This window comes from Hyperolius riggenbachi, chromosome 3, assembly GCF_040937935.1.
Source record: "Hyperolius riggenbachi isolate aHypRig1 chromosome 3, aHypRig1.pri, whole genome shotgun sequence".
Lineage (NCBI taxonomy): Eukaryota > Metazoa > Chordata > Amphibia > Anura > Hyperoliidae > Hyperolius > Hyperolius riggenbachi.
In genome coordinates this window covers 331,458,056-331,480,525 of record NC_090648.1, presented here as the reverse complement: position 1 = coordinate 331,480,525, position 22,470 = coordinate 331,458,056, and the positions used below count along the sequence as shown (strand labels likewise).

The window sequence follows — 22,470 nt, the reverse complement described above, 5'->3', positions numbered from 1 at the left end:
GTGGATTTTGAGCAGTGTTTAGGGTCGTTGTCTTGTTGAAAGATCCAACCCCGGCGCAGCTTCAGCTTTGTCACTGATTCCTGGACATTGGTCTCCAGGAATCCATGCATCCCTCAACTGAAAAGATTCCCAGTCCCTGCACTGGCCACACAGCCCCACAACCATAAACTGTAAGTAGCAGGTGTTTTTCTTGGAATGCTGTGTTCTTTTTCCTCCATGCATAACGCCCATTGTTATGCCCAAATAACTCAATTTTAGTTTCATCATTCCACAGCACCTTATTCCAAAATGAAGCTGGCTTGTCCAAATGTGCTTTAGCATACCTCGAGCGGCTCTGATTGTGCTGTGGGTGGAGAAAAGGGTTCCTCTGCATCACTCTCGCATACAGCATCTCATTGTGTAAAGTGTGACGAATGGTTGAACGATGCACAGTGACTCCATCTGCAGCAAGATAATGTTGTAGGTCTTTGGTGCTGGTCTATGGGTTGACTGACTGTTCTCACCATTCGTCGCTTCTGTCTACCGAGATTTTTCTTGGTCTGCCACTTCGAGCCTTAACTTGAACTGAGTCTGTGGTCTTCCATTTCCTCAATATGTTCCTAACTGTGGAAACAGACAGCTGAAATATCTGAGATAGCTTTCTGTATCCTTCCCTTAAACCATGATGGTGAACAATTTTTGTCTTCAGGTCATTTGAGAGTTGTTTTGAGACCCCTATGTTGCTACTCTTCAGAGAAAATTAAAAGAGGAGAGAAACTTACAATTGACCCCTTTAAATACTCTCTCATAACTGGATTCACCTGTGTATGTAGGTCAGGGGTTACTGAGCTTACCAAGCCAATTTGAGTTCCATAATTAGGTCTAAAAGTTTTGGAATCAATACAATTACAACAGTGCCCAAATGTATGCACCTGCCTAATTTTATTTAAACAATTATTGCGCACTTTCTTTAAATCCAATAAACTTCTTTTCACTTCTCAAATATCACTGTGTGTGTCTCCTATATGATATATTTAACTGACATTTTTTATCGTAACAACCAACGATTTATACAGGACAATTATGACAAACAAGGTTGCCCAAACTTTTGCATCCCACTGTATGCCTGAGGGGAAAGTAAAGAAGAAAAAAAGAAAACCTAGCAAGCCCTGCAACTTCCTTTGTATGGCAGATGTACCAAATACGAGCCTAAGAAACAGAGGAATGATCTTTTCATGGAGAAGAAAAGTAATAGTGATTTTTAACTTTTGGAGTGCCTGGTAAGCATCCTTATTACTTGTTTACAAGATAAAAATACAGAAATTATATTTGATTTTATGCCTGACAGTTACGCTAGTGTTAGATTTGAATGAATTGGGCCATATATCTCTTTCTTTCTCTACCTACGTCATCAGCATGCAATAAAGACATAACCAATCCACACTTCAGCATACTTACCTATGAAAGCTATCCACCATTTTTAAGTGCACTCTAAGGTCTTTTTTTGTCAAATGGTCCAACATTCTTGCATCTACCAGGCATTCCATGAAGTAGCTTCTGTACTGAGGTAATCCCAAACTGGGCAACCATTCATTGCCAATCCACTCATGATTCATGTCTCCATAGGCCAGGGTCTAGAGAAATACATTTTATACAGAAAGTGATTAGTGATTTTGGTATGGTTTGCAGTATAGGACTACAATATTAGCCCACAGTACAGATCAATATAAAGCACTGTTGGAAAAAAAAATCAAATATGTCTAAAGTTTCTCATCAACAATTTGTTTCGACCATTCAATTTTTTATTTTGTAACCTGTGAAACTATTTTTTGAGGATTTCGTTGAATTAAAAGTATAATATAATTTAATCTTTAAAACATAGCCCTAAAACTGATCTTAACCACTTGACCTTTAGAGCAATTTTCACCTTTCAGCGCTCCTTCCATTCATTCGTCTATAACTATCATTATTTATCGCAATGAAATTAACTATATCTTGTTTTTTTCTGCCACCAATTAGGCTGTCTTTGGGTGGTACATTTTGCTAAGAGCTACTTTACTGTAAATGCATTTTAACAGGAAGAATAAGAAAAAAACGGAAAAAAATAATTATTTCTCAGTTTTCAGCCATTATAGTTTTAAACTAATACATGCCTCCATAATTAAAACCCACGTATTGTATTTGCCCATTTGTCCCGGTTATTACACCGTTTAAATTATATCCCTATCACAATGTTTGGTGCCAATATTTTATTTGGAAATAAAGGTGCATTTTTTCCAGTTTTGCGTCCATACCTAATTACAAACCCATAGTTTATAAAGTAAAAGGGTTATACCCTCTTGACATAAATATTTAAAAAGTTCAGTCCCTAAGGTAACTATTTATGTACTTTTTTTTAATTGTAATTTTTTTTTCTTTTTATTACAAAAAATAAAATAAAAATTGGGGCGTGTGGGAGGTAATGGGTTAATCTATAATGTAAAACTAGGTATTTATATATGGAAAATGTTTTTGGATGTAGTTTTACTATTTGGCCACAAGATGGCCACAGTACTTTTTTGTTCATGCGACCTGTAAGCGTCGGAAGAACGCTTACAGGACGTTGGGAAACTTTTTTTTTTACAATGATCGGGGCTGAGATTAGTGTTGGGCGAACAGTGTTCGCCACTGTTCGGGTTCTGCAGAACATCACCCTGTTCGGGTGATGTTCGAGTTCGGCCGAACACCTGACGGTGCTCGGCCAAACCGTTCGGCCATATGGCCGAACTAAGAGCGCATGGCCGAACGTTCCCCGAACGTTCGGCTAGCGCTGTGATTGGCCGAACGGGTCACGTGGTTCGGACCCGAACGCGCTCTGATTGGCCGAACGGTCACGTGGTTCGGGTAAATAAATACCCGAACCACGTCATATCTCCGCCATTTGTCTGTGGGTTTAGCTTTGGGTAGGCAGGCAGGGTAGTTCGCGCTCCAGCCACGCTAGCCAGGGTCCCCCCTGTCATTGTGTCACTGCTGGGAACAGTAGTACACCGCTTGCTCAGCCACACTATATAGCATTCTGTTTACTGCCACTCTGTGTACCTCGCTCAGCCACACTATATAGCATTCTGTTTACTGCCACTCTGTGTCTGCTGGGAATAGTAGTACACCGCTTGCTCAGCCACACTATATAGCATTCTGTTTACTGCCACTCTGTGTACCTCGCTCAGCCACACTATATAGCATTCTGTTTACTGCCACTCTGTGTCTGCTGGGAATAGTGGTACACCGCTCGCTCAGCCACACTATATAGCATTCTGTTCACTGTTCTGTGTCTGCTTGGAATAGTGGTACACCGCTCGCTCAGCCACACTATATAGCATTCTGTTTACTGTTCTGTGTCTGCTGGGAATAGTGGTACACCGCTCGCTCAGCCACACTATATAGCATTCTGTTTACTGTTCTGTGTCTGCTGGGAATAGTGGTACACCGCTTGCTCAGCCACACTATATAGCATTCTGTTTACTGCCACTCTGTGTACCTCGCTCAGCCACACTATATAGCATTCTGTTTACTGCCACTCTGTGTCTGCTGGGAATAGTGGTACACCGCTCGCTCAGCCACACTATATAGCATTCTGTTCACTGTTCTGTGTCTGCTGGGAATAGTGGTACACCGCTCGCTCAGCCACACTATATAGCATTCTGTTCACTGTTCTGTGTCTGCTGGGAACAGTAGTACACCGCTCGCTCAGCCAGAGTATATAGCATTGTGTTTACTGCCACTCTGTGTACACCGCTCAGCCAGACTATATACCATTGTTTACTGACACTCTGTGTACACCGCTCAGCCAGACTATATACCATTGTTTACTGACACTCTGTGTACACCGCTCAGCCAGACTATATACCATTGTTTACTGCCACTCTGATTCTGCTGGGAACAGTAGTACACCGCTCGCTCAGCCAGACTATATAGCATTGTGTTTACTGCCACTCTGTGTACACCGCTCAGCCAGACTATATACCATTGTTTACTGACACTCTGTGTACACCGCTCAGCCAGACTATATACCATTGTTTACTGAAACTCTGTGTACACCGCTCAGCCAGACTATATACCATTGTTTACTGCCACTCTGATTCTGCTGGGAACAGTAGTACACCGCTCGCTCAGCCAGACTATATACCATTGTTTACTGACACTATATAGCAGACTATATAGCATTGTGTGTACACCGCTCAGCCAGACTATATACCATTGTTTACTGACACTCTGTGTACACCGCTCAGCCAGACTATATACCATTGTTTACTGCCACTCTGATTCTGCTGGGAACAGTAGTACACCGCTCGCTCAGCCAGACTATATACCATTGTTTACTGACACTCTGTGTACACCGCTCAGCCAGACTATATACCATTGTTTACTGCCACTCTGATTCTGCTGGGAACAGTAGTACACCGCTCGCTCAGCCAGACTATATACCATTGTTTACTGACACTATATAGCAGACTATATAGCATTGTGTGTACACCGCTCAGCCAGACTATATACCATTGTTTACTGACACTCTGTGTACACCGCTCAGCCAGACTATATACCATTGTTTACTGCCACTCTGATTCTGCTGGGAACAGTAGTACACCGCTCGCTCAGCCAGACTATATACCATTGTTTACTGACACTCTGTGTACACCGCTCAGCCAGACTATATACCATTGTTTACTGCCACTCTGATTCTGCTGGGAACAGTAGTACACCGCTCGCTCAGCCAGACTATATAGCATTGTGTTTACTGCCACTCTGTGTACACCGCTCAGCCACACTATATAGCATTGCGTACTCTGCCAGTCAGTGTGTATATTGCTGGGATCAGTAATACTCCACTCACCGTCAACCACTATATGAGCTCAACATGAGTTCCCCAGAGACCTCCGCTGTGAGCAGCACTCCCAACAACAGCAACAGCCAACGCCCCACGCAAGCTATAACATCCACCCCAGCAGCCAGTGGTCAGCAGCAGCCCTCCCCGGAGGAGAACGTTGTGTCCATCAGTCCGTCGCCAGAGCGATTAATGAGGGCTGCCATTGAGGAGATGATGGGGCCTGATGTGGAGGAGGAGGTCTGGCTCAGGCCAGCATCCCAAGTTAATGTTGAGGACGATGAGGGGTCTGTGTCTGGGGATGTTGGGGTGGCAGAGGTGGTGGGTGGGTCAGACTCAGGAGAAGAGTTGTATGATGAGGATGATGATCGGGACCATCTGTATGTGCCTCAGAGTCCGACCCCGGAAAACATGTTGTATCGTGTGTTTAGGTACTAAAATCTGCGTTCCCTCCCAGTAGTGTTGGGCGAACAGTGTTTGCCACTGTTCGGGTTCTGCAGAACATCACCCTGTTCGGGGTGACTATATAGCAGACTATATAGCATTGTGTTTAATGCCACTCTGTGTACACGGCTCAGCCACACTATATAGCATTGTGTTTACTTCCACTCTGTGTCTGCTGGGAACAGTAGTACACCGCTCACCCGCCACTGTATAGCATTGTGCTCTGTGTCACTGCTGACAATAGTGGTACACCGCTCACCCACCACTGTATAGCATTTCTGTACTGCCACTGTACTGCTGCCAGTCAGCGTGTACTTTAAGGATAAGTGAAATGAGGAAGAAATCCGGTGAAAGAGGGAGGGGCAAGGGAAGAGGTGTTTCCCCTGACGGTTCACGTACAGGCCACAGGGGAGCACCCAAGAAAACCCACTCAATACTGCCCATGTTGTCCAGGACAACAACCCTCACAGATCCAAAAGAACAGGACCAGATAATTACTTGGATGACCTCTCAAGCGTCCAGCAGTGGGTTAAGCAGCACCAGCACATCACGCACGAGGTCCGAGTCCTCAGCCAGTTAAAGTCTGGGCTTTCTTTGAAGACTGCACTGAGGATGTTACCATGGCGATTTGCAAGGTGTGCAAGACCCGCCTGAGCAGGGGGAAAAGTATTAACAACCTCTCCACCACCAGCATGAGCCGCCACATTCTATCCAAACATCCCACTCTGTGGGCAAACGCGGCAGGACAGGGTACCACCAGCAACACTGCCTCCCTTGGGTTCACCAGACTCACCACCAGACCCGCCTCAGCAGCAGCAGTAGCCCAGCCATTGCGTGGTTCACAACATTCACAAACATCAGACGATGCTGACACTGTCACTTTCCGGACTAGTGCTCTTGAGGTCTCCCAGTGTTCATCAAACACAACAACCAACAGCCCTTCGGTGTGCAGCGCTACGGTTGAGTTGTCTGTCTCTGAGATGTTTGAGCACAAGAGGAAATTGCCAGCAAATGACCCCCGGGCCGTGGCAGTAACAGCCAGCCAGCATAGCCAAGCTTCTGGCCTGCGAAATGCTGCCATATCGAGTGGTGGAGACAAACAGCTTCAAGGGCATGATGTCAGTGGCCATCCCACGTTACGTTGTTCCCAGCCGCTACCACTTTGCGTGCTCTGCAGTGCCTGAGTTGCATGAGCACGTGGTCAGCTAAATAACCCGAAGCTTGAAGAATGCCGTTGCCTGCAAGGTTCACCTCACCACTGACACCTGGACGAGTGCGTTCGGCCAGGGTCGATACATCTCCCTTACCGCGCACTGGGTGAACCTTGTGGAGCCTGGCAGCGATTCCTCACCTGCTACGGCGCGGGTGTTGCCCACGCCGCAAACAGCTGGATAACAACAGCAGCACCTACCTCTCTGACTCCTTCTCCTCCAACGCATCTCAAAGCTGTACCTCATCCGGAAATGCTAACCCAGCACCAGCAGCAGTAGGATCGTGGAAGCAGTGCAGCACAGCTGTTGGCATGCGTCAGCAAGCGTTGCTGAAGCTGATCTGCCTTGGGGATAAGCAGCACACAGGGGAGGAAATTTGGAGGGGAATAAAGGAACAGACGGATTTGTGGCTGGCACCGCTGGACCTGAAACCAGGCATGAAGCTAGACACCTGGCACGAACTGGCAATGTACGCAATAGAGGTGCTGGCTTGCCCGGCAGCCAGCGTTATGTCGGAACGCTGTTTCAGTGCTGCCGGAGGCATCATCACAGATCGGCGTATCCGCCTCTCCACAGAAAATGCAGACCGTCTGACTCAAATTAAAATGAATCAATCCTGGATTGGAAACGACTACGCAACACTCCTGGACCCCAACCAAGTAACATGACCGATGAACATCTGGGATGGTTTAGCGTTTCCGGTCCCTGTTTATTGAACCTCTCATCTGTATTACATTTATGACTGCATGGCGGCAAAAAGCATTGCTGCTATATCCGCACGCTTTTTGTCCTCATGCAAGGCCTGGGTTGTTGTGTCTCACAAAGCGTGGCCTTCTCCTCCTGCGCCTCCTCCTGTTCCATCACGTGTGCTGCTGCTGCTGCTGCTGCTGCTGCTGCTGGGTTACCGTTGCCGGTCCCTGTTTATGGAACCTCTTATCTTTATTACATTTATGACTACATGGCGGTACAAAGCATGCTATCCGCACGCTTTTTGTCCTCATGCAAGGCCTGGGTTGTTGTGTCTCACAAAGCGTGGCCTTCTCCTCCTGCGCCTCCTCCTGTTCCATCACGTGTGCTGCTGCTGCTGCTGCTGCTGCTGGGTTACCGTTGCCGGTCCCTGTTTATGGAACCTCTTATCTTTATTACATTTATGACTACATGGCGGTACAAAGCATGCTATCCGCACGCTTTTTGTCCTCATGCAAGGCCTGGGTTGTTGTGTCTCACAAAGCGTGGCCTTCTCCTCCTGCGCCTCCTCCTGTTCCATCACGTGTGCTGCTGCTGCTGCTGCTGCTGGGTTAGCGTTGCCGCGTGGTCCCTGTTTATTGAACCTCTTATCTTTATTACATTTATGACTACATGGCGGTACAAAGCATGCTATCCGCACGCTTTTTGTCCTCATGCAAGGCCTGGGTTGTTGTGTCTCACAAAGCGTGGCCTTCTCCTCCTGCGCCTCCTCCTGTTCCATCACGTGTGCTGCTGCTGGGTTAGCGTTGCCGCGTGGTCCCTGTTTATTGAACCACTTATCTTTATTACATTTATGACTGCATGGTGGTACAAAGCATGCTATCCGCACGCTTCTTGTCCTCATGCAAGGCCTGGGTTGTTGTGTCTCAAAGCGTGGCCTTCTCCTCCTGCGCCACCCTCCTCCTGTTCCATCACGTGTGCTGCTGCTGGGTTAGCATTACCGGTCCCTTTTCCTGGAACCTCTTATATGTATTACATTTATGACTGCATGCCGACAAAAAGCATGTTACCTGTGCAAAGAAAACAGACATTTCCCGCATTTAAAAGACAGTTTTCCCTTTGAAACTTTAAAATCGATTTTCTCAAAAACTATAAGCTCTTTTTGCTAAAATTTTTTTTCCTCTTGTACCCACTCCCAAGGTGCACATACCCTGTAAATTTGGGGTATGTAGCATGTAAGGAGGCTTTACAAACCACAAAAGTTCGGGTCCCCATTGACTTCCATTATGTTCGGAGTTCGGGTCGAACACCCGAACATCGCGGCCATGTTCGGCCTGTTCGGCCCGAACCCGAACATCTAGATGTTCGCCCAACACTAGCTGAGATCAACAAACAGGAATGGTTTTTCCCCTTCATTGATCTCCGGGCGAGCAGGCGGCGGCGTGCACGAGTGCGGGCGGCAGCGGCGTGCATAGCGGCGGTACCACCAGGGATGGTTTGTGTTTCTACGCCCCGGTGGAAAAGTGGTAAATATCGAACACGTTGTATCCAGTGTAGGAGATTTGGGAGCAGCCAGTGCCACCATAGACGGTAATAGGAATTATGGCTATAGCGGCGCACAGGGAGTAACTTCAGCGCCATCAGAAGACGGAACTGAAGTTACTTTTAAAACACTGTAATTCGGCCGCAAGCAATAGCTGGAAGCTGAATTACATAATTCTCTACCATCCACGTCGACCTGGAGGGGGAATAGGAATTAACGTTGCTGGGACTTGTACAGAAGCAGGGTAAGCCATCAGGGTTGCTCGCCAGTGATCTCGAAATTCGAATTTACCCATGATTACAGGTAGTTTTTCATGAATCCAGAACTCTAATTCGAATTCGAAGATCGATACAGATTTCGAATTCGATTGGATCTGAATTTTACACTTATTCGGCCGTGATCACGGGTGTTAACCCGTGATCACGAATCCAGATTCAGATACCGTCGCCCAAAACCCACCGACTTTAAGGGTTAATAGAAAAGCCCCCTTAAATGCCAGAATCACCAAATTTGCAGGTAATGTTGAGAAGAAAAGTGGAAGCAAGGGGAATTTTTTTTTCAAAAAGACCTTATACTTTTTGAGAAAATCGATTTTAAAAGTTTAAAGAAAAAAAACAATACATTTAAATGACGCCGGTCAAAGAGTGTGGGAAATATTTCCCAGCAGTTAATAGCAAAAGCCCCTTACATCTTAGCAACACCAAATTTGCAGGATATGTTAAAAAGATAGTGGGAAACAATATTTAAAAAAAAAAATTAAACATTTTTAATTTTGGGGACTGTTCTGTCTGAGTGTGGGAAATCTGAAAAAAAAATGGCATGGGGTCCCCCTTCTCTAGCCTCTGTAACCCCTTGTCCCTCATGCAGGCTGGGATATCCAGAATGCGGAGCACCGGCCGACTGGGGCTTCGCACACTGAGCTATACCAGCCCGCATGGTCCATGGTATGGGGGGACTCCGGGGGAGAGGGGCGGTCAAACCTTCCCCTCTCCCCCTGAGCCCGAGTCCAATCCATGGGCAAGGGGCTCTTCCCTACCTTCGTGCCCCAGGAGGAGGCGGGGGCGACGACTCCCTGGGGGAGGGGGTACATGGTAGAATCTGGGAGTCCCCTTTAAGAAGGGGACTCCAGATTCCCACTCCCCTCCCAAGAGAAATGAGTATAGGGTACAAATGAAATAAAAACACAACCACGAGCAAAGTATTTTGATATTCTTAATTAACTAGAAAAATGTACCTGTACCTTTAAAAAAAAATGTTCCCACGCCAATATCCTCGGTAATGATCCAATGAATTACAGTATCCTCTTATGGAGCCGATTCATTCGATTCAATACAAATGAACCGGCTCATTCATGAGCCAGTTAGTATAGCTTAGAATGCGTCCTGTTTGGACGCGTAGCTGCAGGCTCCTGGCTCTCCTCCCCACCTGGCTGCACCTGTCACACCTCACCTAGCAGCACCCATGGGTGCTGCTAGGTGCCAGGCTAGGTGAGATGACAGGTGAGGAGGCGGGGAGGACAGCGGGAGCCGGCGCTATGCGTCTGCAGGACGCATTCTAAGCTATAGCAGCTAATTGCCGGCCGTGGGAGATCTTCAATCAAAGTAATTGAAGATCGCAAGATTGGAGGATACTGTATTCGTTGAATCATTACCAAGGATATTGGCGTGGGAACATTTTTTTTTAAGGTACAGTATTTCTGGTTAATTAAGAACATTAAAGGACTTTTTTCGTGATTGTGGGTTTTCTTCATTTAACCCTTTGTGGAAATGGGTAAGGGGTACTTTGTACCCCTATACTCATTTCTCCTGGGAGGGATTTGGGCATCTGGGGTCCCCTTCTTAAAGGGGACCCCAGATGCCACCATGAACCCCCCCCCCCCCAGGAGTCGTCGCCCCCACCTCTTCCTGGGGCACAGGAGGTGGGGAAGAGCCCCTTGTCCATGGATTGGACAAGGGGGAGAGGGGAAGGCTTGGCCGCCCCTCTCCCCCAGAGCCCCCCCATACCATGGACCATGCGGGCTGGTATAGCTTAGGGTGCTAAGCCCCAGTCGGCCAGGGCTCAGCATTCTGGCTATCCCAGCCTGCATGGGAGGCAAGGGGTTACAGAGGCTCGGGAAGGGGGACCCCACACCATTTTTTTTCAGATTTCCCACACTCAGAGCATTCCTCAAAAATAAAAATGTTAAAAAATTTTTATTTTAATATGGTTTCCCACTATCTTTTTAACATATCCTGCAAATTTGGAGTTGCTAGGATGTAAGGGGCCTTTGCTATTAACTGCTAAAGTCGGTGGGTGATAAATCAACCAGAGTTATGGGGGTGCAAATGTGCTGAATTTTGCCATTGGCTTTCATAGGGCTTCCGATTTCACTTTGCAAAATCTCACATTTTTCCAAAGGATGATGGCTCAGCAGTGGCAAATTTTCTAGCATTGTAGGGACTCTTAGGGGGCTCAGGACTGCCTACGTTAGAAGCAGTTATGAATAAAATGCAAAGTCCACTTTCAGAGCAAAAAAAGTGTACTTTGTGCATACGTATTATTCATTTAGAAATTATACGTTCCCAAAAGCAAATATGATAACCGTATGGCATATAAAAAGTAGGAAAACATGTTTTTATCGATTATTATGTCAGGGTTTTATACCGCTTTAATATACACCTCATTTTATAATGAGTCATGGCTATAGGAAGTCTACTAGGGATAGTCAATGAGAAGGCATATAATTCTACCTTGGCGGGATTTACAGTAAATGGTCAAACTTCATAAATTTGTGTGCAGAATGTGCATAATTATTTGCACCTCCTTGACCCTTCCTACCTTCTACCAGTAGGATATTACTTTACTTCTGATCTCATCTTAAAGAGAATCTGTATTGTTAAAATCGCACAAAAGTAAACATACCAGTGCGTTAGGGGACATCTCCTATTACCCTCTGTCACAATTTCGCCGCTCCTCGCCGCATTAAAAGTGGTTAAAAACAGTTTTAAAAAGTTTGTTTATAAACAAACAAAATGGCCACCAAAACAGGAAGTAGGTTGATGTACAGTATGTCCACACATAGAAAATACATCCATACACAAGCAGGCTGTATACAGACTTCCTTTTGAATCTCAAGAGATCATTTGTGTGTTTCTTTCCCCCCTGAGGGGGGAGTGCATAGCAGAACCACAACACTGAAGAACTTGGCAGCCTTCCAGACACAGGCTGACAAGTCTGACAAGGGAAAGATACATTGATTTATTACAGAGACTGTGATAGTACAAAGTGTTGCAGTGAGCCAGAACACATTAGAATAGCTTTTGGAACTTGTAGGATGATAAAAAACAGGATGCAATTTTTGTTACGGAGTCTCTTTAAAAATCCCCCTCTAAGGTTATGTCTGTAAGCTTGTGTGACCACTGGCAAAATGTTTCTAAATATTAAAAACACAGTTTGGCCTAGACCGGAATTTTCTACAACAATCAAGAGCATATTTATTTTGCTTATTTCAAAACACATTAAACAGGTGGTACAATAACATTTTTTACCTCAAATGTTTCTGTTCAATTAGTTTCCTTTTTTTATTGTAAGTACTTTTTATTCGTAGTAATATTTAATCTCATACCTGTGCCCAGCTCCCTTCTTCTGACTCTTTCTATGTAGTCAGCAGTAGATTGTTAGTATGGAAATGCATGGAAAAAGAAAATAAAAGTTCAGTATTTAGCCATTCCCACAACTTGTGTAGAGAAACACACACACACACACACACACACACACACACACACACACACACACACACACTTTGATTGTATGTCTGATTAAAAAGTTATGTGTCTACACATTGGAAAGATTCCTACGGACTTACCACTGCAGCGGATTATGATACTTTTTCTGATTCTTGTGTATTAAAGGGAACCTGAAGTGAGAGGTATATGGAGGCTGCCATATTTATTACCCTTTAAATAATACAAGTTGCCTGGCTGTCCTGTTGATCATTCTGGCATCAGTAGTGTCTGAATACCCCCCCCCCCCCCCCCTCAACTAGCATGCAGCTAATCTTGTCAGAAAAATCTGAGGTACATGCTTGTTCAGTTTATGGCTAAAACTATTAGAGGAAGAGGATCAGCAGCACAGCCGAGCTACTGGTGTTTAAAATGAAATAAATGTGTCAGCCTCCATATACCGTATATACTCGCATATAAGCCGACCCGCATATAAGCCGACCCCCCAACTTTTCCATGGGAAAATGATTGACCCCCATATAAGCCGGGGGTAGGAAATGCTGGATTGGTGCAGGCCGCGTAATCCCCCCAGTGTGTCCCAGTATAGCTAGTATAGTGCCCAGTATGGGTATGTAGTGCCCCAGTATAGCTAGTATAGTGCCCAGTTTAGCCAGTATAGTGCCCAGTATAGGTAGGTAGTGCCCCAGTATGGCTAGTATAGTGCCCAGTTTAGCTAGTATAGTGCCCAGTTTAGCCAGTATAGTGCCCAGTTTAGCCAGTATAGTGCCCAGTATAGGTAGGTAGTGCCCCAGTATGGCTAGTATAGTGCCCAGTTTAGCTAGTATAGTGCCCAGTTTAGCCAGTATAGTGCCCAGTTTAGGTAGGTAGTGCCCCAGTATAGCTAGTATAGTGCCCAGTATAGCTAGTATAGTGCCCAGTATAGCTAGTATAGTGCCCAGTATAGCTAGTAGAGTGCCCCAGTATAGCTAGTAGAGTGCCCCAGTATAGCTAGTAGAGTGCCCCAGTATAGCTAGTAGAGTGCCCCAGTATAGCTAGTAGAGTGCCCCAGTATAGCCAGTATAGTGCCCCAGTATAGCCAGTATAGTGCCCCAGTATAGCTAGTATAGTGCCTAGTTTAGCTAGTAAAGTGCCCAGTTTAGCTAGTATAGTTCCCAGTATAGCCAGTATAGTGCCCCAGTATAGCTAGTATAGTGCCTAGTTTAGCTAGTAAAGTGCCCAGGTTAGCTAGTATAGTGCCCAGTTTAGCTAGTATAGTACCCAGTATAGGTAGGTAGTGCCCCAGTATAGCTAGTATAGTACCTAGTATAGTGACCCAGTATAGCTAGTATAGTGCCCAGTTTAGGTAGGTAGTGCCCCAGTATAGCTAGTATAGTACCCAGTGTAGGTAGGTAGTGGCCGGTATAGTGCCCTGCTCCCCCCGCTGCTATTACCTGCAGCGGCTTCCTCGTCCCCGGCGGCGCTTCCTCTTCCCCGCTCTCATGCCTCTATGAAGAAATCACAGCAGCGCGCCCGGCGCTGCTGCTCTGATGATGCAGGGGGCAGGAAAGAGCGCGGCTCCCTGTAGTGGCGATCTGCATCGCCGTTACCATGGGAACCGCTCTTTCCTGCCCCCTGCATCATCAGAGCAGCAGTGCCGGGCGCGCTGCTGTGATTTCTTCATAGAGGCATGAGAGCGGGGAAGAGGAAGCGCCGCCGGGGACGAGGAAGCCGCTGCCGAAACAAGTAATAGCAGCGGCGGCGGCGGGGGGAGCGGGCAGAGGGTAGCGGGGGTCGCGGACCACGGACCACCAGGGAAGACTCGCATACAAGCCGACCCCCCAACTTTTGACCCCCTTTTTGGGGGTCAAAAATTCGGCTTGTATGCGAGTATATACGGTACTACTCACTTCAGGTGAGGGGAGGCCATTTATCTCTGTTAAAAAACTGACATTTGTCTGCTTGTTATGCTGATCAGTTGGCTTCAGTAGATCTGAATCCCTGTTAGGGGGAACAAAAATGCACCCCATGGAGTTATGCAGGGTTCAACCTTGTTGAAAAAAAATGCATGCAATTTGCAGTATTGTGGTGTGATTGTTTAATTGTAGTATGTAATGGTTTGTAGTTACAAAATAATGTTATAGCTGTGATAACGATTTCTGTACTAAAGTGGAGTAGCCCTTTAACATTGTCTATCATGCAACAAACATTGTAAATACTAAGACATGCCATATAAGTTACGTACCGTTTTGGCAGGAGCGGTAAGAGTCTCCATCTCCTCATGAGTCACCCATACATTACCAGATGGCTAATGAGAGGGCCCATGGGAGTGCAGGTGAGATCCATATTAGGTAGGCAGCATTAAAGAAGAAAGTCAGCACCACTGTAAGTTAACAGTGCAATAATAGTACAGTCAGCAAAAATACAGAGTGCCTCCACAACATACGTGTTCCACAATCCCCCACACGCTACACATTTTTAACCCATTTAAACTTTTAAATGTATAGTATTGATGGTCAGAGGCAAATAACTTCAAGTTGATACAAATTATATGTTAATTTTATACAAATATATGTAGCTCAGAATTGAACCTATTGGGTACAGCAGTTTTTTGTTGTTTTTTTTTTTTTTGTTTGTTTGTTTGGTCCAGTTCTAAACTGTATAAAATTTGTGTAAAATGTAAAATATCTCAAAATTATTCGCATCTAATTGGTAATCTCTAATAAAAAGAAAGGCTAACATATCTGTTTATTTTTGAATGTTTAGTATCTACAATGAGCTTACGTTACCTGTAAAATAAGGATATTTTGTAGTTACAAATACGGTCAGTGAAATAGCAGGTGAAACGTAATCATTAACCTTTAATTTCATAGATTTACAGTAGAGTCTCGGTTATCCGGCAGCAAGTGAGATCAGCTGAGAGCCGAATAAGTGTGCTTTTTGGTTGCTTGAGACTCAATGTTAGAAATAGGCCTAGCTACTATACCCCACTCTATATGCGTACTAAAAACTCTGTATTAAATGTTAAAATACAGTAAATGAAAGTATATTAATATAGTGGGAAGAAATGGAGCCCCAGATGAGGACCACAGGCTTACATAGTAACCCCACCCCACCCAGTGACCACACTATTTTTTACAAGTGCTGCAGAGCCATACTACTTAGCACAAAATTTAGCTCCCTCTTCTTGCCACCAACAGAGCTTTCTGTTGGTGGCATTTGATTGCTGCTGCTATATTTTTATTTATTTATTTTTAAATAAAAAAAACACAACAACTTATTTTTCTATCTATTTCCCTCCCCAACATCCCTCCCATGGAGAGCCAGTCACTGTGATTGGCTTTCATAGGTATTAGCCTATGAGAGGCGATCATCTTTTGGGCCACTCGAGGGGACAGCTCAGTGACAGAGCTGTCCCCGTACAGCGCTGCAGGAGATCGCAGCGCTGTACGCTGTTTTCAGCCATTACACAGCCTGTCAGCCACAATCGCGGCTAGCTAGCTGAACACGAAGTCACGGTTGGGAAAGATCGAATGTGTGTGCATTCCCTGCTAATCCCCGCCCACCATTCTTGACACCTTTTGGCATTAGGCTGTTCTGGGGCTGCCACCTTCCACGCGCCTATTGGTGTTAGGCAGTCGGGAGCACTGTTAAGCACAGCAGAGACCACAAACAGCCTAGGAAGTTGGCCTTCAGCACTGAGTACTGCTGACAATTTGTGCTGGTAGGTTGAGACTGCTGGTCTCAATTATTGGGACTGCTGGTCTGGATTACTGAGATCCTTCTGTATTTTTAGTAATCAAGTGAACATATGACATACAGGATGAAAACATCACTGTATGTTCTAATTAAAGCAGACTTCCCGGAATTTAAAATAATTAGCCCAACCACTCTTTACTTACAAATACTTTTAGCCTAACTACAGTACCAACACTTCTCGGTGCCTGTCCATTTTTCCTGTCTAGAATATAGTGACGCTTTTGCTGATCATAGCTCTTATGTAATTATTCCAACAGGAAATCTTGGTACTGTTTTGTATGGACAGAGAAGGTTTTAGTTATCAAATATTACAAAAATAATTGGAAAAAAAGCTGAATTTTGAAACGTAAAAAAATGTGAAAGTTAGAAATTAACATTACTACACTACTAAAACATCTCTAGGTACCTGACCTCTTTTCCTGCCTAGACTATTGTGACACCTTCGCTTATCATAGCCCTTACACAGTTAATTCAACAATAAATCTTTGTACCATTTTTTTTAAGGACAAAAAGGCTAGGTTCACAGTGGGACGTTGCGTTGTGATGCAACATTAACTTTGCAAAGCAAAATTACAACCCAACGTAACTAAAAAGTTGCAATGCACATTATTGCTGCCTTAACGGCGCATACAGTAGGTACAGTGATGCTTACAGGCAATGAAAAGTATGCTTCCCTGTATCTGTTACCGTCTGCCTTTAGAGGTAACGCACTGCAAAAGTGTGTGACCCATAATGCAACATTTACAACGCAACACTAATGTTGCTTTTTTTTGTGCATCTCCTATGGGGCCAGCAAACACTGTTGTAGAATTTAAGATCATAATGGTTTAAATCTTTCTGAAGTGCAGTATATTTTAAAGATGCAAATATGTAGCTTAAGAAAAAAAATCCATTTTCATGTATACTGAAGAAAAAAATAAGAAGAAACAGATGTGTTAGCTTGGGTGATGTTATATTAAAATTTGCTTGAGAAAAGTAGAATGAAAGTGAAAAACGTGCAGATGGTTTTCTGAGCTCGGTATACTGCTTATCTCGCTAGCTGCAGGAAGAAGCTTACTCACTGTTCTGGATGTTGGAGGAGCTGATGGACTTGTAAGCGAGACCATTTCCTGAATAGCAAGGCGCAGTTTCAAGCGATGCAAGGGGTTACTAATCCCAATTTCTCGCTGAATTTCAGTGTCTGACAACGCAGACATAATGGCACCACTCTTTACATTGGCACGACAAGCTGCTACATACCAGGCAGGCATTCCAAGCCACAACTAAGAAGAACAAGGGGGAAAAAAACAACAATTACATAAGTGCATTGTCAAGAACAGGAAACAAAAAAGTACAAAATCCGTTGTTTCAAATGCCAAGTAAAATTAATTATAACATTTGAACGGATTATTACTGTACTTCTTATTCAAGAAAATATACGGTAACTACAGTGTATTTCAGAACACTTCATGGTAAACTATATAACTGTATGACTTTTTATAACCTTGTTTTTGTATGGACTGGACAACCGTAGACAAAAACTATTTGGAATAAATCCTAAGTAAATGGTGATCTCATCAGGGTGTTCATTAAGAATTAAAGTGAACCCGAGGTGAGAGGGATATAGAGGCTGCCATATTTATTTCCTTTGCAATACCAGTTGCCTGGCTGCCCTGCTGATCCTCTGCCTCTAATATTTTAGCCATAGACCTTGAACAAGCATGCAGCAGACCAGGTTTTTCTGACATTATTGTCAGATCTGACAAGATTAGCTGCGTGCTTGTTTATTGTTGTGATTTAGCCACAACTGCAGCCAAATAGATGAGCAGGGCTGCCAGAGAACTGGTATTGTTTAAAAAAAAAAAATATATTGTATGTCAGCCTCCATAATCACTCTCACCTCGGGTTCACTTTAAGCAACTGTGAAGAAGTTAGATATATACAAATGTTCATTCTTCTATCCTGAACTTAAAGTTCACACATGGTTAAGCCACTTGCTGATTAAACGGCTCAGTTCAATTAAAATTAGCTTTATTGGCATGACCAAAATATATACGGGGATTGGGGGAAGGGGGGTAACTTTCTGTAAAAAGAAGGACTTGCTTTAAGGTTATTCTGTATACCATTATATCATTTCTGTGGCAAAGATTCAAAAACATGCTTACATTATCAGGGTATCCTTCATGCTCCAACTATCTCCTTTTGTACCAGAATGCCAGATCTCATTGAATCCAGTTAGATAAACACGTGTTCTTTTCACGTTGCAGTGAGACCGTTTTGGGGAATACTGGTGGTGGTACTGAGCTGAGCATGGTGTGGGCCATCACTGTTCACATCTCATATAAATTCCAGTAAATAAAGAACTCTCTAATTACTTTGGACACATGGAAGCAGGAAGAAACTTGCTATGTAGGGTTAACATTTTGTATCACATGTTAAATATCGTATTTTTTTTTCTTATTTGAATACCAGCATTCCTCTAAGTAGAAACTATTTTCCTTTTATTGCTTTTGGGTTTTTAAAATTTGCAAAACCATGTACCAAACGCAAAGCCTGTAACATGCTTCATGCTCTAGCGCCTGTTCATAAAGACTAGGGGCTTGATTCACAGACAAATAGCATGCCTTTTCAAAGTTAACGCTCCCTATCCAAGTAACATAGACAGCGCTGTAGAAAGTGAGTTCCGCATGATGTCTGTAGAATCAAACGGCTTTATTGAATTAACACATAAGGGCTAAAACCATCACCACATGCTGACATGTTTCGGACGTTGCACGTCCTTAATCATAGCATAGGTGCAAGTGAGCAAGGGTGATCCTTAAAGAGAGTGGGACCACACATCTTGATCTATTGGTTTGCTTTATACAATATTGTTTTGTATTTATTGCTGCGTATTTTTGTAACGTATCTAATCATAAGCATTCATACTTTTGTATATGTTTTTTATTCTGATCACATTGTTTGGGTCACTGCCCAATCTTTTATGATGCACTTTTCTGTGAAGGTGGAGCTTTGAGCATGTGCTGTTGGGTGTGGTCCCACTCTCTTTAAGGATCACCCTTGCTCACTTGCACCTATGCTATGATTAAGGACGTGCAACGTCCGAAACATGTCAGCATGTGGTGATGGTTTTAGCCCTTATGTGTTAATTCAATAAAGCCGTTTGATTCTACCGACATCGTGCGGAACTCACTTTCTACAGCATTGGACTTTGGGTCAGAGCAGCCCTGTTTCCTGCACTGTCGGCAGTTGGGGGTTGTGAGCAGAGTCCCACACACATCAACTAACATAGACAGCGCTGGGAATCCGCAGGGACTCGGCAGAATGAGTGGAGCTCTCGTCATTGCCAATTAGGAGGCATAAGTTTGTTGTGCTACTCTGATAAGGTGTGTTAACTTTGATGAGGCATGCTATTTGTCTGTGAATCAAGCCCCTAGTGAATCTAGCCCTATAAGTAAACATCAACATGAGATGAAGGAACCAGATTCAGGAACTCTTTATATGTTTGTAACAACAAATTAAGCAGTAGATTGGTATGGGGTTCTGCATATTTCATCATTTGGATTCTGAATAGCTTCAAATGCCCCCTTTACTTATACTTACTTACCTGTGAAGGGTTTACGATTCGCTAGTAAATATTATTGGATGGAATATTGTTGATAAAGATATTTGTTGATGCCTTGATAAGCCTTGGGTAAATGCAAAATGGAGTACCGAGGAACGATCCATATAATCCCACAAATTAACAACTCCAAATGATATTCAGTAGCACGAAAAAAAGAGTGTGAACCCTTTATATGGATTTCTGCACAAATTGGTCATAAAATGTGATCTGATCTTCATCTAAGTCACTTTTACTTGCTACTGTACATATATATATATATATATATATATATATATATATATATATATATATATATATATATATTAGTAGCAGTAGAGTAATATACTGTGATAGCCATCAGTTAAGGCAAGAGGATTTGAATCGGATCATATCATACATTGGCTAACTTAAACCATTGGAAAAAGTAAGCTTTGGGCCAGTAGGCCTTCTTCAGACTATCCTTGTAGACACTTGTATAAAATGCATCTTAATTTGATAGTCAGTACTCCACTTTTCAAGGTGTAAATATACATTTGTCTCAAAAGGCAAGTAGGGAAGGCTAAGCAGAACAAAGTACTATGGACAAATAATAATGTTTGTATTGTGTCCACTCCCTTTTATTACCCGATTACTCAAACAACCCTTCCAACTTGGCTCACATGTACTGAAGGAAATGGTTCTAGCAGATAACTGTCAGTGTCCACCAGATAGATATTCTTACCATTTTACCATAATTTATGATAAGAATATCTATCATCAGAAGGGGAACTGGAGCATATGGAGAAAAACAATGCAAACATGAGAAGAGTAAAAAGTATACATAAACATAATAAGCTTAGTTGCAGTCTTTCAAGCTTTGGGAATTTTTTTCTTTTTAAAATTTTGATAGAAAGCCACCACCATTAGGCCTGGAACCCACGAGCAGCGCTTTTCTAAATGCTTATTTTTTGTAAATCACTTGCTAATGTAAAAAAAAAAAAAGATTTTGGCTACGGGTGATTGACTCAAGTGGGATCACACACCTAGCATTACATTAACAAGAGCTTTTCAAATCACAAGTGCATAGAAGAGCACTGCTAGTGGGTTTCAGGCCTTATTGTGATTAAGTATGAAGTAGAACAATATAGAGATTTGGGGTTTGATTCACTAACACCTTCAACTCCCTGAGGTGCCAATTTGTACCTGGGTCTTCTGAAGAGGCTGTGGACTGGAGAATGGCATTAAACAGAAGAATAGCTTTAAAGGTGTGTTGTGTGGTGGGAAAGAGGGCGGGGTTAACAAAAGGAGTATACCATTCTTCCCTAACATCCGCCCATTTACACAAACCAAAACGCTTGTTCAGCACCTTCAACTCCGTTCTCCATCCCCCTCCTTCTCCTCCTTCATCTTGCTTATCAGCTGAAGAATTTGCAACATACTTCACTGATAAAATTGACAAAATCCGAAGTGAATTCTCCATGCAGCCCTCAAATCCCACCTCCACACCTCTCATTGACTGCTCTCTAACTGCCTTCTCTCCACTCTCAGAACATTCTCTCTCCTCTATAATCTCCAAAGCTAATCTAACCACCTGTTCTTTGGATTCTATTCCCTCCCATTTCATTCCGCCACTATCCTCATCTCTCATGCCTGCAAGAGCATCACTATTTAACCTGTCCCTCTCCACTGGCATCTTTCTGTCCCCACTCAAAAAAAGCTGTTGTGACACCACTATTTAAAAAACATCTCTAGATCCTACCACACTTGCCAACTACCGCCCAGTGTCACTTCTCCCATTGGCATCCAAACTACTTGAATGCCATATACATGCAGAATTAAGACATTATTTATCTGCTAACTCCCTACTTGATCAGTTCCAGTCTGGCTTTCAGTTCCAGTCTGGCACTCCACGGAAACAGCCCTTACCAAAGTGGCCAATGACCTTCTTACAGCCAAATCCAAAGGTCAATTTTCCATACTCATCCTTCTTGACCTGTCATCAGCATTTGATAATGTCGGCCACACCTTACTCTTACAAATACTTTCAAATGTAGGAATAAAAGGCCTTGCTCTCAACTATGTAACTATGTAACTATGTAACATGGTTATCTTCCTACCTCTCTGGAAGGTCCTTCACAGTCTCCTACTCAGATCAGATCTCTTCTCCTCATGCTTTGTCTGTCGGGGTTCCCCAAGGCTCTGTCCTTGGTCCCCTCCTCTTTTCCATCTACATGCACGGTCTTGGTGACTTAACCTCCCTGGCGGTTTGTTAAATTCCGCCAGGGGGCAGCAAATACGTTTTAAAAAAAAAATAATAATAATAATTTTCACGTAGCGAGACATGATAGCTCAGCGGCATCCCCCCAGCCCCTCCGATCGCCGAAGGCGAACGGAGATCAAGAGATCCCGTTCAAAGAACGGGATCTCTTGGAGGGCTTCTCCCGTCGCCATGGCAACGGGGCGGGATGACGTCACTGACGCCAAAGGGGAATCCGATCCACCCCACAGCGCTGCCTGGCACTGATTGGCCAGGCAGCGCACGGGGTCTTGGGGGGGATCAGCGGCGCGACGGATAGCGGTGGCTCGGCGGTAGCGGCGGCGATCGGAGGTTACACGTAGCTAGCAAAGTGCTAGCTGCGTGTAACAAAAAAAAATTATGCAAATCGGCCCAGAGGGGCCTGAGCGGTGCCTCCCGGCGGCATAGCACGACCTCAGCTCGGGCTTAC

At 44.1% G+C, this 22,470-nt stretch overlaps 1 protein-coding gene across 9 annotated transcripts in view; it reads right to left on the bottom strand.

The window, feature by feature from the left end:
• PPFIA2 (PTPRF interacting protein alpha 2) overlaps positions 1-22,470 on the bottom strand; it is a 409,727-nt gene that overhangs the window by 52,072 nt on the left and 335,185 nt on the right. For 7 of the 9 annotated variants that reach the window (XM_068276855.1, XM_068276856.1, XM_068276857.1 and 4 more), the window contains 4 exons: positions 17,244-17,444; positions 14,669-14,731; positions 12,330-12,359; positions 1,438-1,613 (listed from right to left, as the gene is read on the bottom strand). In XM_068276855.1, coding sequence (XP_068132956.1) covers positions 1,438-1,613; positions 12,330-12,359; positions 14,669-14,731; positions 17,244-17,444 — 470 coding nt within the window. The remainder of the gene's footprint in view (positions 1-1,437; positions 1,614-12,329; positions 12,360-14,668; positions 14,732-17,243; positions 17,445-22,470) is intronic. The other 2 variants (XM_068276859.1, XM_068276863.1) reach the window with 1 other exon arrangement.